A 15,504-nucleotide genomic window follows, 5' to 3' on the forward strand; every position below is an offset into this window, starting at 1 on the left:
CTGCTAATAAAAGGGACCGGGAGCACATGCCTTGTGCCAGTTACCCTGACTATGTGTCTGTGTGGTCTTGTCCATGGCTGCAGGAGTGACTATGGCCCTATACTTTTACAATGGCAACAAGTGGGTCTGACCCTTGTGTAAGCTGGCTGTGGCTCTGAAGCTCCGAGTGGGGTGGGATAGTATAGCCCTTGCCTAGGGCACCGCCTGCTGCCTGGAACCAGGAGCAGTGACAGGACAAGGTGACAAGCTGACGACCTGCACAGCGAGAGGCGGTCCCTGCATCTGCAATGCCCATGAGGGACTAGAGGACGGCGCCCAAGTGCAAACAAGCAGAGGGCAGCACCAACGTCGGGTCCACATATCGAGGGGCCCACATATGCTCCCTACATGATGCAGCACAAGTGAGCGGATCCAGGGAGAAGAGCCCCTCCCAATGTAACAGACTTATTGATATTCTGCAGTGGCCCTTTCCGGTAGGAGTGCCCGAGAAGAGATGCCGGTACCTGCAGCAGACTGCCCCAGCCTGTCATACATGTCCCAGTGGGGAGGTGCGGTGTGCGAGGGTGCCCGAAAGCGGTGGGACCTGCCTAAAGTGTTGGGGAGTGGGCGAAGTTGTCCTGACTGACTTTGCCCTGGGTGGTGCACACAGGCACCCCAGCAGAACCTGAAAGGCTGCCATAGCCTGAATTGAAGGTGGCTGCACCGCCCTATGAAGGACTTGAAATCCAACAATGAAGGTGGAGGAACAGATATCACAAATTAATTACATCCCAGTACATTTAATTACTCCAGTGTATGGGGTCCTAATCCCATCCAATATTGATTCATTATCACAAAAAAACACATTCAATCCATTCTAGGTCACAACCGTAATTTATTTCTTATTTCATAACTGGTTGGGATATTACTCATTTTACAGATATTCAACATACAATTTATATACACAAAATACAACATACAAAAATAATAATCAAACTCATTTCCTAAACCCCGATTCTTTAACCCCTTGTGTGCCACGCCCTTTCCCCGCCCTGTGCCGGGCTTTCCATTAGCGGGCGGAGTTCATGACGAGATGGTCTCGTCATGGGCACAGAGCAACCGCGGCCCATGACGAGACCATCTCGTCATGGGCACTGAAGGGGTTAAACAACTAGTGTCCGTACATCAAAAATCTGTCGCGGTCCACTGCGAGGTAACCCCAATGTACAGAGGAGGAAACTGTTCCACCTCAAGACATTCTTTTTAGTTCTGTACACAACAATTAGTATATGCCACTTTGGTGATAAATGGGTTCCTCCTTTCCGGTAGTCTGCACGTTTCGATCCCTTTATTTGAGTCTCATCAGGACGGGGTAAGGACAACTTCTAGCTGCGGACCGTAAAATGTCAATGTCAAATATTTTTGTAAAGCGCACAAATCACCAATAAGGTCTCAGGGCGCTAGCAGCCAAGATACAGGAACGGCTGCTTCTGAAATCAGAGCTCATATCATCGTATGACTCACTAGGAGTCAACTCATTTGTTACAGATCCATTTTTGAGATGTGGATCCAAGTCGGGTCTTGCCTTGCCTCTGTGGGGCTGACGCTTGCCGTCTCTCCTGGGATTGCTTATCTACGACGCTCTGCATAAATCAAACGCCCGGCGGTTCTCAAAAAAGGATCCACCTAAGGAGCACCGCACATCCAGCATTGAGCACTATGTCTGAGAAATACCCGGAGGGTAACAAGGCATCCCTGGCGTCGTGAGAGGCTGTATTCAACAAAAAGTACCCCACAGTTTCGTAAACCACGTTAACAAGTTCTCTGAAACTAACTTTTGCACTGATGAAAGTCCAGGACCTTTTTGGCCATTTTTGGACTGAAACATGTTGGCACTGGGGTCATAGAACCATACAACTCCAATCGACCGCCCCCCATGTCTTATATTTTAATATCCCCAACAGTCCCATGAATAAAGGGATACTGGGATCTGTCTGAGGAATTTTAATGTTTAACACCCCCTGGGCACATCTTGTCAAGAGCTCCCTGGAATACGGTCGAGCCCACCCTGGCCTTTAGGAGCCAGGCTGACCTGATGATGAAGCATGACACTACTAGAGTGAATGAGGGTAATATTAACAAAAGGAATTGTTTCCTTCCCCACAATCCAATGGGTAACAACTAAGAGGCTTCAGAAAAACCTTCCCATGTCTAACTAACTAGGGTTAGTTTCAGAGAGCTTGTAAACATGGTTTACAAAACTCTGGGGTACTTTTTGTGGAATAATGTCTAGTTCGGGAGGACGTACTCCCACTAGAAAATCCCTCTCGGCCCTTACGGTGCAGGAGAAGCCTGTCTTCTCTGAGTGCCATAGTTTCCTTGTCGTGAGAGGCTGGCCACCCAGAAACCATCTGTTATACCCAGTGAACCTGAAGCCTGCTGAAGAGAGCATACTCGACCATTTGTACCATCCTCCCTTGGGTTTGCACAAGAGATTTGGACGTGGTCCTGTTCCAACTTACTCAGTGACCCCAGTCATGGGGCCTATATGAGGCCCCGAACAATCCACACAGGCCTGTGGCAATCCAGGGGCAAGAGCCTTAAGAGAACTTCGGTGAGAGGGGAATCCCGACAAGATAGATGCGTTTGCAGTCGGTCCCCGACAGGCACCGGGAAGGCATTGAGGTCGCGGAGGAAGACTCATTAGGTTAAGACAATTTAGCAGATGCCTATGCACCCGAGTCCTGATGGCAAGAACACACAGACCCTGAGATACCCACAGTGGCGACTGGTGAAATTTGAGAGGGGTGGACTGAGCGGTGCACGGGGAACGAGGGTAAAGCATTGGAGTACACTTTACGGGACACAGCATATTTGGGAGGCCACGTCACCATTACCCATGCAATCTTAATCAAACAATGGGAAAAAATTATGCTTATTCAAGCGAACTTTAAGATAAAAGGAACAAAAAGCAATAGCTTTCATAGGCTATTATACAGGAACTTTTTAAGTACCTTGGAAATTTCCTAGCTTTGTAGGAAAGCCAGACTTTCTTCTTAAGTAATGTGTGCAGATGGCAAGAAGTTTTGTGATTAGTTTCTCAGTGAGAGAGACAACAAACTTGGATGCCAGTTACCACACCTATTTCAAGGATCTGATTGACCAGTGGCAAGCAGACAATGATTCATGGTGAGGTGTGATCATATTATTGAACTAAACAGCAAAATGTGGTCCTATAGAGTAATTGCATTCTTGTGTTGATGCTGCATACAATCCCAGCATCCATAGTTGCCCCTCTTCTGTATCCAGCCTTACCCCCACACAGCTGAAAAGAAATACTTTGTGCAGCAAACCAAGTAACTGAATGCTGAGGCATAGTCTGGGCTCTGGTTTATGTGCATAGCAGCATGTTTTCATTGACTCCAAAACCCTCCACACAAAGGCCATACTGCACGTTGTGCACTTTTGTCTTTTCATACACTAACATGATTTAACAGTGTCCAAACATAAATACATAAAAATCGATGTTGGCAAGATTACATGAACACCATACACTCCTCCTCGAAGTCATTCACTGGATTGGATGATTTCACAAAAAAAGCGGTTTAGCAAGTTTGGGGGAAAAAACGAAGACTTACAGAATAAGGAAGCACACACACATTTAAAACACCTCTCAAAGGTGTTCAATTCATTGATGGACAAAGATTTTAAAACAAAAAAGCAGTCTTCAGTGCATGGTTTAGATATCTTTTTAAAACATGCAGGCCATGACTGAAGAACAACAACAAAAATGTAAGTGCAGGAACATGGTACAAGTAAAATCTAATTGACTACTGCCGAGGCAAGGCCTTAGACTGGCTCACGTAATCACTGCTGCTGATTTATGGCCAGTGATATCTTCCCACCTGGCACCACCCCACCCCCCACCAAGCAGAGAATTTTACACCTCATAGCACGAGCTCATTTTATTTTACAGAGCTAAAAAGAAATCATTCAGCAAGTTAAGTAACTCACTGCTGAGTCCAGGCTCAGGTTTTTATGCATAGCAGCAACATGCTTCCAGTTACACCAAAAGCCTCCAGAGCCAACACAAAAGCCACAATGCACTCATGCGCTCCAGTCTGTCTATGTCACTAACATGATCAACAGTGACAATGTCCAAACACATAAATAGATGAATATCGATGTTGCCAAGATTTTACAAACATTACACACTCATCATAACGCAGTCGTTCACTGGACTGGATGCTTTCACCAGAAAAGCTGCTGCTAAACTAGATTTCCAAAAGAGCCGAGACTTCAATTATTTTCAAAGACTGATAAATCACGCTTTACTCATTAATGGAGAGGTTTTGAACTCAACAAAAATATGTTTTGTATTATAAAAGAAAGGCGGCGAAGCCACATAAACATTAAATCTCTTGAGAAAGCGGACAATTGACTTTATTTATGCTGTGGGCCAGACTGCAGACTAACACTGCGACCACTGATTTATGGCCAGTGATAATAAACTCGGATATCTTCCCTCTGACACCCCCGGCCTCCCCTTCTCCTCCGAGGAGATGAGTTAGGAATTCTGAGTTACAGTTTGTTTCCTCCATCAGAGCTGAAAACTTTGAAAACAAAAACTTTGTGCTCCTCCAGCAAGCACACCTTAGCCATTAATTACCAATTAAACTCCTTGCTGCTTGCAGTGCTGAGACAGAGTCCGGACTTCGGTTTAAAAATTCAGATACACTGTCGGAGCAACATACTTTGTCACGGATTTTGTATTGCTTTGCAGAAGCATGCCCACTTTGCTATTCTTACTCACCTACCTGCAGTTGGTCCACTCGAAAACCGTCGGGATAAGGTTGCTTTTAGGTAATGCACACTTAAAAATTTGCAAACATTCGTGACAAGAATTTTCAATTCTATTAAGGACAAGGAGGCGAGGATTATGCTTTCTCATTTCTTTATTAGAAATGCCCAGCAGCCAATCAGAAGAACCGTTGTAAAACGAAAAACTACAGTACCCATGAGCACCAGGGTACCACGTGACCAACCATAGAGTCTCACATATAAAAGATAATGTAGGTGAAAGTACGTCCTCTTTCTTTGGTGAGGAACAGTTCACAGGAAACAGGAAGTCCAATTAAAAAACGATGAATGCCAGGTAAAAGAGTCCATCAGCAACAGCCGGAGATCACCCTGACGATATAAAACACAGCAATCGCAGAACACAGGAGGCAGCAGACCATCCAAGCAGAGTAAGCAGGTGGAACAGAAGGGCTGCTATTTCGGGTCAGAACCTGAAAAGAAATGCACAGCCATAATATTCATCCCATAAAGAGAGTGAAGTCAACAAAGGGGGGGTAAAAAAGAGAGAAAAACCAATGCATCAAACCTAAATCAAATGCAAATATAACATTGAAAACATGAGAATAAATCATGACCTTGGGTGGGATAATCCTCGCCTTCTTGTCCTTAATAGAATTGAAAATTCTCGTCACGAATGTTTGCAAATTTTTAATTCTATGTCAGGACAGGAGGCTCCGATTATGCTTGTTCAAAGCTGATCCACCACTACAGAAGCAATATGCTCAATAGGTTTGTAATAAAAAGTTTTGAACACAGAGTCAGAAGACCAATCTGCGGCTTTCATGATGTCCAATAATGAAACACCCATCGAGAACGCTTTTGAGGCCATAGCCCCACGAGCCGAATGAGCACCAAAAATGGAAACATCAATTCCAGCCTCAGACAAGAGCCATCTAACCCAGCGAGCTAAAGTAGCTGGAGTAACAGGACGAAAAGGTTTCTGTAAAGCAATAAGTAGTTGACCCTGTGTATCAGAACGTAAAGGGGCAGTACATACCTCATAATCCTTGACACATTCAACAACGCAAAGGTTGGGATGATGAGGAAAGGAAGGATATGTAACCGAAGAAGTAGCCGTTTTGGTGCGTTTGGAAAGAAGAAAAGGGACACTCTCGGGTGTAAAACTGCGACCTGCCAAGTCCAACGCACGCACATCTGAAACTCGTTTGCAAGAAACAAGACATAACAGCATAGTCAGTTTGGCAGAAAGTTGCTTGCGGGAAAGCAAGGAATTAGAAGGCCAAGCCTCCAAAAAGATTTCAAAACAATGGAGACATCCCAAAGCGAGACATATTTGGGACACGGAGGATTCGACAAACGAATGCCCCTAAGCAATTTGGAAATCAAGGGATGCTCACCCGCAGGTTTACCATCGATAGGAACATGAGCCGCTGAGATGGCGGAACGGAAGTTGTTGACCGTGCGATAAGCCAAACCAGAGGAAGCGAGAGAGGCTAGAAAATTAATAATCATAGCCACATCCAGCGGGATCAACTTCCCGCTGAACACACCAGTCACACCATCGTTTCCATGAGGCTCTATATCGTTTGTGATGAATTTGGAAGCGTCGCATGAAAGGCCTGGGAGCGACCAGCGATCCCCGAAATTCGCCACGCCAACAGAAGGAGATTGCCTGATAGGACAAGGGGATGCGGATTGCCGAGGGGATCCAACAAAAGATTCCACTTCTGGGGAAGAAGGAACGGGATTGCACAGCACATCTCCAAAAGAACCGGGAACCACGCTTGAGCTCTCCACAGCGGAGCAATTAGAATTAAATCTGTTTGAAAGCGTTTCGAATAAGCCAGAACCCTGGAAATCATCATGAACGGGGGGGAAAGGCGTAAGTAACACAGAGTCGACGGCCAAGTCTGAAGGAACGCATCCGTGGCCCGGGCTTTCGGATCCGGCCTCCAGCTGAAAAACAGAGGGAGCTGAGTGTTTAGGCGAGAAGCGAACAGATCTAGGTGACATTGACCCCAAGTCCAAAGGAGAATGCGAAAAATAGGAGGATGAAGGCGCCAATCGCTGAAGTCGCGAAGATGGCGAGAGTTCCAGTCCGCAGTCTGATTGTGAGAGCCGGGAAGATATTCGGCAATAACTGTGATCTTCTGTTGAAGACAGAAGTGCCAAAAATCCTTGGCGATCTCCGCCAAAATCTTGGACCTCGTTCCCCCTAACTTGTTGACATACCGGACCGCTGAAACATTGTCCATGCGGAGAAGAATGCAACAATTGGACTGAAGAGGAGAAAAACACTGGATCGCAAAGGAACCCGCCAGGAGTTCCAGGCAGTTTATGTGAAGGGACAGTTCCTGGGAGGACCATCGACCCCCTGTCGAGACGGGACCACACCGGGCTCCCTAACCCCAAGGACTGGCATCGGATTCTATCACCAGATCCGGAGAGGAGCCGAACAGGGCTCGCCCATTCCAGGTCTCCATGTGGTCTAACCACCATTGCATCTCGCTCTTCGCATCCTCGGAAAGAGGAATCAGATCGGAATAGCGAAGACCTTTTTGGAGATGACGAATCTTCAACCTCTGAAGTGCCCTGTAGTGCAGAGGGCCCGGGAAGATTGCCTGAATGGAGGACGCCAATAGACCGACAACACGTGCTAACGATCTCAACGACACAGTCTGTCTGGAAAGAACCAACCTCAATTCCCTTTTGATGTACCGACTCTTTTGGTTTGGTAGGAGAAGTTGACAGGAAAGGGAATGCACCTGGAAACCCAGAAACTCTATCACCTGTGTAGGGTTCAAGATAGATTTCTGAGGATTGACGAGAAAACCCAGAGATTGTAAAAGGTCGATAGACCACTCCAGGTGCGTTAAGACTGTGAGGGGACTGTCCGCCATGATAAGAATGTCGTCGAGATATATTATTAAGCGGACACCCTGAGCACGCAGACATTCCACGACGGGCCTCAGAAGTTTCGTGAAGCACCAAGGTGCTGACGAGAGGCCGAATGGAAGAACCGTGTATTCGTACCAAGTCCCCTGCCAACTGAATTGAAGAAATCGGCGATGAGGCTCGAAAATGGGAATCGAAAGATACGCATCCTTGAGGTCGAGCCGAACCATCCAGTCCCCTTCGCGAAGAAGATCGCGCAATAGATGGATCCCCTCCATTTTGAAGTGTCTGTAAACGACACTTCGTTGAAATCCTTAAAATTGAGGACCAGACGATTGCCGCCCCCTTTTTTCTGAACCAGGTAAATAGTGCTGATGAACCCATGTGGGTGGGGAATAATTGGAATGATTGCCCCTTTTTTGAGAAGGGATTCGATCTCCGCCGAGATAAACCCTTGGTCCTGAAGAGAAAAAATTAGGGGACTTGGAGGGAGGGATTGATGTTGGGACTGATAAAACTCTATTTGGAAACCCTGAACTGTTTGCAGAACCCAAGCATCGTTGGAGATTAGACGCCAGTTGTGGAGAAAAAAATCGTATTCTGCCCCCCAGAACCACCTCGGAAAAAGGAATCAAACTCACCTGAGGTGTTAGAGTTGTGGTAGGCACCTTGGTTTCCACCGGAACGGCCTTTTCGAAATTGACCTCTCCCTTTGCGGGAAGGATAGAAGTTGGAGCGGGAGTTGTATCCAGACTCCTGACCACCGCCTCTCTGGGACTGATAACCCCTCTGGGAGGGATGTTCAGAGCCACGGCCGAACGAGCGTCCCCTATGTCGTCCGGCCCTGGCAAAAACCGGACGAAGCGCACGTTTGATGGAAGCCTGAGCCTTATCCAGACCGCTGAAGGTCGCCACAAACTTTGTCAATTCCTTAAGAAAAGGCTGGCCGAATAAAAGACCCTGAGCCACTGGACCAGATTCGGAAGTAGAGAGTTCCGTCAATTTTGGATCGATTTTCAGAAGAATAGAGCGACGGCGCTCGCTCGAAATCGCACAATTAGCGTTGCCTAACTGGCAAATAGCCCTCTGAGCCCATTCTATCAGGATCCACAAGGGAGGAAGATTCCTTGGCTTGAAAACCAAGATCCAGAATCTTGGTGAGAGGGCCTAGTAAATCCAGCATTTTATCCTGACAGGAGCGCCAGGATCTGTCAAGACCCTTCTTCGGATCCTTTGCGAATTTTTTAAGGTACGAAAGCATTGTGGGATGAATCTCTGGAGTGTCCGCCAGGTGATCAGCGAGATCCGGGCGAGGGCACTCAGAGAGGAGGCGAGCCCTAACATCCTTCTCAAAGGGCTGTCGAATGTGCGCCTGAACATATGCCGCCACCGCCGGAGAAGGTAGCCAGGAAGAAGAATGAGGATGATAAAGTTCAGAAGGTTCAAAGGTAAGGACCTGAGGATGAGTAGGAGCATCGACAGAATGCTCCTTACGAGACTTCTTGCGTGGTGGCGGAACATCCTGGTCCGAAGGAGAGGAAGGAGGACCTTCAGTGTCTGACAGAAGTCCAGAAGAGGCAGAAGCGCCCACCAATGGCAAGGAGGAAGCCTTTTCTGAGGCTAAAGATTTAGCCAGTCGTTTAAAATCCGACCTATGCGGATTAGCTGGAGATTTTGATGAACGTGAAGAAGGCAACCAACCCTGTTGTTTGGCGTAGTTCGTCAAATGACGCTTCAAAGGATTGATAGCGTGGACAAGAGCTTTATTAACGGAATGTTGAACCCCTTGGTCCAGAGCCTCCACCAAATCCTGCTCTAGGAAACTAGAGTCGTCATCCTCAAAGGAGTAGTCATCATCATCAAAATAATCTTCCATTTTGTTTGGTTTTTATTCACAGTATTGTGATATTAATGCCCACAAAATGATACTCCAATATCTATATAGATATGCCAAAGGCACAATTCAGGGGGAGTGAAGAACCTCACAGCAAGCCAGAAGGAAAGGCAGAAAAACCTGACCCAAAATATATAAATAAATTGTGGAGGGAGGGCTTGCTGAAAGATCACTCTAGGCAATGCCTATGCGTTATTATACAGCCCAAAGCCTTTAAAAAGCAAAGGGCGTCGATGGGGCTGAAGAAAATCCGAGGCTGTGGGCAGCGGCGTATAAAACAACCAGTTCAAGGTAAAGCTCCGTGAGGAAACACGGAAATAAACAAACAAAATGGCCGCCGCGCATGCGCGGTAACGGCCGCCTCAAGAGAAATGCAAAAGAGGAGCTCGCGCGCTAGCACGCGAGTCCCCCAGCCCCAGTACTCCCACTCCACCTTAATATAAGCACAGACGCTCCAACAAGCGTCCGGCCCTCGGGAGGTGAGACCACGCTCCCAGACTCTGCACCGCGCGTTTTAAAACACCGAGCGAGAGAAACAAGTAAGCGCTTAACAGCGGCATGCAGCGCAACAAAGTAGCAATGCAATAAAGCATCAAAGCAGCCAAACACAAGCAAGCGCGTCAAAGCGGCATACAGAAAATAGCAACAAAGTATCAAAACTAGAGAGATAAACAAAAGGCACTTAACTGGCTGCGGAGCAGCAAAGAAAGAGGACGTACTTTCACCTACATTATCTTTTATATGTGAGACTCTATGGTTGGTCACGTGGTACCCTGGTGCTCATGGGTACTGTAGTTTTTCGTTTTACAACGGTTCTTCTGATTGGCTGCTGGGCATTTCTAATGAAGAAATGAGAAAGCATAATCGGAGCCTCCTGTCCTGACATAGAATGGCAGTGCCCAAATCCTTAATCCTTGCATGCTGCAACTGCTCCTGGCTGCCGTAACTAATCGAACACAGATGCTGGAGCTGCAAGTGGCGTCCACATGGGCGTGCAATTAACAGAAACGTGGGAAGCAGACACCTCGAGTCTGTGCAGTGTGTCTTCTGAAATCCTGATGACAAACTACGCAGACTCGATTTTTCTGCTTCCATCCCGCCCCGCCTACCTGCAGCCTCTACCCCATTCTTTCCCAACTTGTCACTGGGAGGAGTTGGGAAAAGGTGGGTGACCACCCTCTCCATTCCCTGACTTACGTGAAGCCCCTGGCACTACAGGGCATCAGCCTGAATCGCCCGGGACAAACTTTACTTCCACATCATCAGTGGTCCTCGAGGCTATGTCTTTCCCGAGCTGATGACCTCACAGGCCTCAGGGCTGTGAGCTCAGCCCGGTAAAAGACTCAACAGGGCCCACGCACAAGCAGCTTTAGCTAATGGAAAGGATCAGCGTCCCTTGCAGTAACACGAGACTCATCAGACATTACGACTCACAGCAACAAAACCAAGAGGTGTGTCTCGTGTGTGTGCATTAAAAAAAAAATTAAAAACAGATTAAGACTTTCTATTTTTTACACTCTTCCAATGGCCAACCCAGGGGGTGAAAGTAACAGGGGCGGAGCCCCAATGCCCTTACGGAAAAACCGCCCCTGAACACCCATCCTTGCGGCGGAACAAGCGAATGTATGTGGACCTGTTGGTGGTTCCTCAGTGGCCATTTCGCGCAGTCTGGGAAGAGATACTGCAGTCCCGTGGAAGCCCAGTGAAAAGGGCCTCAAGGACGTCCTGCGTGAAAGGGAGGGAAGTGATGGAGCAAGGATTCGTGAAGGAAACTTGCTTGGATTCAAACCTCTCAAATAACATGTAACAATGTAATCAATCTGTTTTTGTAAATACTAAAACCGCAATACACCACAAACACTTTTATCTATGGGAAGCTTGTCAATGTGCATTACTAACCCGATAACATGAATGTCCTAAAATGTCCGACAAAACGTGGGATTTCTATTGCGCATGCGTCTACTGCATCTACGTAGTATGACTGTCGCTTTTTGTGGGAAACGTTTCGAGCTGCGCAATGGCACTAAAAATGGCTTAGAACTCACACACTAATACACCTACTGTAGATAAACTAAACTCTTGATTTGTATTAAACACTAATGCAAAAGATTTAAAATAAGTAAATGGTTATAGAGTAGAGATAAGTGGTATACAGTGAAATCATTTGTTTCTGTGTTCTAATGTGTCTTTTTCTGATTTTATTATTAGTTCTTATTTGGACCACGGAGGGTGACTGGAATCCCTACTACGCACATGCTCATAAAGATTGGTCGAAATCCATGACGGTACCCATGTCACTCAGTCAAGGACACATTGGAGGAAGAAGCCTGGGAGAGACGACTAAATGACCCCAGCAATTGCAACAATGTTGAATAAAATGTTTAATTTACTGAGCAATGTGAGATGCGTGTGGGAATAAAGCTATGGGAAAAGAAATTTAAGGGGCGGGCACATAGACAATGGTTCATAGAGAAATGTTAAAATTTAAAGTGATGTGATGAACCCACCCCCTCATCCCAACCAATCAGGATAGGGGAAGACATAAGAATTGATGCTTGGAGGGGTGGTACACGAATCAAGAACAGTATAATTGAGGTAAGATAGCTAGAAACTTTTGTCCGACTTGTTCGATTTGTCAGATTTGTCATTCCGACTTGTCACTGACCCAACGTGTTTGCTGCGCCAATTCCTGCCCGAGACGCTGTCTCGGACCCTGCTGCTGCCAGAAACTTTGTCCGAGAGTTTGAGATTTCGATCGATAACTCTATTCATATAGAGGGATTGCGGAAAAGGGACACCCGAGGAGAGTAGTGTCAGAGAAGGGTGCAACGCTTACGTTGTACTTTTAGAAGATATCCTTCCAGATCTGAATCTGCCCGTTTCTTCTACCTGTAACCTGATTTGGAGATTGTATTCTGGCCCCAATACGGAGTTGGGTTCATCTTGACCAATAGGTAAATATAATTAGAAAATCTCTCCTTTATGCCTATGCTGTCCTTGTCCCTTTCTCTTCCCTTCAGGTACCGTCATCATTGATCATTTCAACTTGCTATGAATTATTTGGTGTATTTAGCCTCTTGATATGAAGGTGGTTACTGTAATTGAATCTTGACTCACCAATTAATTTAGATAAAGGTTTTCAAAACTGTTTGAGTCTGTGGTTATTTAGAGTAAAAGGGTAAAAGTCATTCTACCTTAAACTAGCTCAGCAACCTGATTTGTCGAGGAAAATTAAATAAAAATTAATTGAATTGGTAAGACTTGGTATAGGTAAATAACACATTTCAGGTATCATTACTTAAAATTGATGACAGCTGGGTTTACTAGCCTATTGAAGTGTGTGTGGCTTGGGCCCAGGTGAGTATTAGGTGTACGAGTGACTAGAGCTGGTGACCCGAGCTCCATCAGAAGTATGGAACTGCTCCAACCATGGATACTTGAAGCACCACGGCTTCTGAGGAAGACTCCCAACCACCGAACTGTCATCATCCGTCTTAGCAGGTTGGCCAACCATTTGCAACGGTATCTGTGCAGCAGACTCCACCGCTGCTTCTAATGCACCAAGAGAGCATGTGCAACTGAACAACACTGTATGAGGTGAACTGAAACCCCATAGACATGTGATCGTAAGATCTAGTACTGTCTGGTGGACTGCCAGAATAGACACAGTGGCGTTTTGTTGTTTTATTCTTTCCCTTAGTTTGGACTTGTTTCTTTTCAACAAAGTTTGGGAGGGGTGTAGTGATCTGCTTAACATGTTCTAGAATTCCAGCATATGCCCTACGTAACCAGCCACTCTCGGTGGGCTGGCCTCTACACCAGGGCACGAGTCGGGGTACACGCATGTGGATGGAGTCCACCCACTATTTTCACAGGGTGAACGCCGTCCACCGTGCCAAGAATTTTGGCCTCACTGAACAATGTGCTGAACTCGTCCCAGTGTAATTTTCAAACACCGGGACACTTTCAGCAGCACCTTCACATTGTCCGATTTCCATCTGCAACAAGCAACAACTTGCAGGCAGGGACGGGGCTTTCTTATTTAAGACTCCAGCTGGGCCCATAACAAAGGACGAATTTGAGGGGTCATCTGGTCTCCTTTTGTTTGAGTCTCTTGGCTGGGAGCAGTCAGGAGCCTCACACCTAATGCAAATGAAGCAAAGGGGAAACAAAGGCTCACACCTTGTTAGCACTTACATACTTAAGAGAGGCAGCTTTTCACTTTGTTCAGTCCCTGTAAAAATGCGAGATGTGTAGGTCTTTCTCAGTATTTACACAAATCAAATTGCATTTATATGAAGTTTACTACACCGGAGGAGGCGTTGAAATAATTTAAATACCACTATTTTTACTTGTATAGCCCTACTCATCCCAATGCAGGGAGTCAGAGTGCAGGGTTACATCAACACATGCATATTACATGTACAATAAATGATATAAGTTTTAAATGAATGTACAGCAGGGCTCGAGTCGGGGTACCCCCACTTCTTTTTTTATGACTTGTGCCCTGATGTACAGGCTGTTACATAAAACTGGGGGATTGCAAGGTGTAGAAGTCACATATCATCTTCCATAGCTCACTGTGCTATTATCCTCGCAATGCACGCAAACGTACACATAATAGACTTGCTAAACATATATGTGAGGGCTTTAGATCTGATGTCACTTCTTCTTGTGATGCCACTTCCTGTAGTGTCTTGGCTTGTGATGCCACTTTCTATGATGTCAATTCCTGTGATGTCATGCGAAATTATATCGTACACCGTGATGTCACTTGCATACTGCCTAACTAGGTTAGTCCCCCCTCTTCTTTTTTTAGGACTTGTGCCCTGCTCTACATTCACCCCAAACCTATCCATCACAGCTGTCACCGGTCAGGTGGCCATGCTAATAAAAGGGGCTGGGAGCACGTGTCTTAGGGCAATTACCCAGACTATGTGTCTGAGTGATCATTTGTATGGCTGCTTGAGGGCCTAGGGCTCCAGACTTTACACGGGTCAATCAAGATAACTACCAATATACCCTTGTTACGTCAAAGATGGCATAGTTGGATCTACAAGTTAGACACTTTGTGACAAGCAACGTCCTCTTTCCTGTCAATGTTATGCTGATTCGCCTTGTGAAAGCTTTTGGCTTCCTGAAATTAAATATTCGCCATACTTACCATGTTCCCCCTGCAGCCTCGGTGTCCTGGCCGTGGCTCTCCCCGCTCCCACCGGCTGCTTGTGGCTACATTTCATGTCCCCATGATAGTCACCCAGCCGTGCTCCTTTAAGACCAACCTCCTCCCTCAATAGAAGCTCCTTGGCATTCCTACTACTTGCTGAGTCGCGCGGGTCCACTCCTCGCTAGACCTTACCAATTGACACTCAAACTCTCCCGGTCTTTCAGCAACGTGATTTCTGGGTAACGTAGTTCAGCGCCCTCGCTTTATTTAAACGCTTGAGCGATCCGCCATGTTGTAATGTGTTCGAAAAAAATCCGTTTGAATACTTCGAATGCTTTGATTTAATTTACTGCAGCAACTGCACGTTTATTAGACTATTTTGTTCAGGGTCTATTTAAGAGCTTTATCGAGAAAATAAACCGTACAAAACCATGCCTTATAAAGTACCCATCTGAATTTCTCATTGTTATACATTTTAGAGACTTCTATAGTGTGTTTTTTCCGTTTATTTTACTTTTGTTGTTTTTCATCGCATTTCGCCTTATTGCAGTTCAGCGTTTAATCAATCAATCCTTTTCAAAGCTGCCCCTCCCGTCATGACTTTCAGAAGAGGGATATTTATGTGTGCGTCGTCCGACACGCAGCCTATGAATACCGTTCAGCCCCGACCGCGGTAGGCGTGGGCAACAGAAGACAGAGAGCTGGTGCTGAGGCTTATTATCTTCAGCGTGTTACCTCCTCCCCGAAA

The 15,504-nt window shown here is 46.3% G+C and overlaps 1 protein-coding gene across 1 annotated transcript in view; it reads right to left on the bottom strand.

Moving 5' to 3' along the window:
* Nucleotides 1-14,981, bottom strand: part of RAD54L (RAD54 like) — a 186,171-nt gene extending 171,190 nt beyond the window's left edge. Inside the window, exon 1 of the mRNA XM_085602752.1 lies at nt 14,754-14,981. Coding sequence (XP_085458878.1) covers nt 14,754-14,756 — 3 coding nt within the window. The 5' untranslated portion in view covers nt 14,757-14,981. The remainder of the gene's footprint in view (nt 1-14,753) is intronic.
* Between the last annotated feature and the right edge of the window lie 523 nt (nt 14,982-15,504).

Source organism: Triturus cristatus, chromosome 4_2 (genome assembly GCF_964204655.1).
Source record: "Triturus cristatus chromosome 4_2, aTriCri1.1, whole genome shotgun sequence".
In the NCBI taxonomy this organism is placed as follows: Eukaryota; Metazoa; Chordata; class Amphibia; order Caudata; family Salamandridae; genus Triturus; species Triturus cristatus.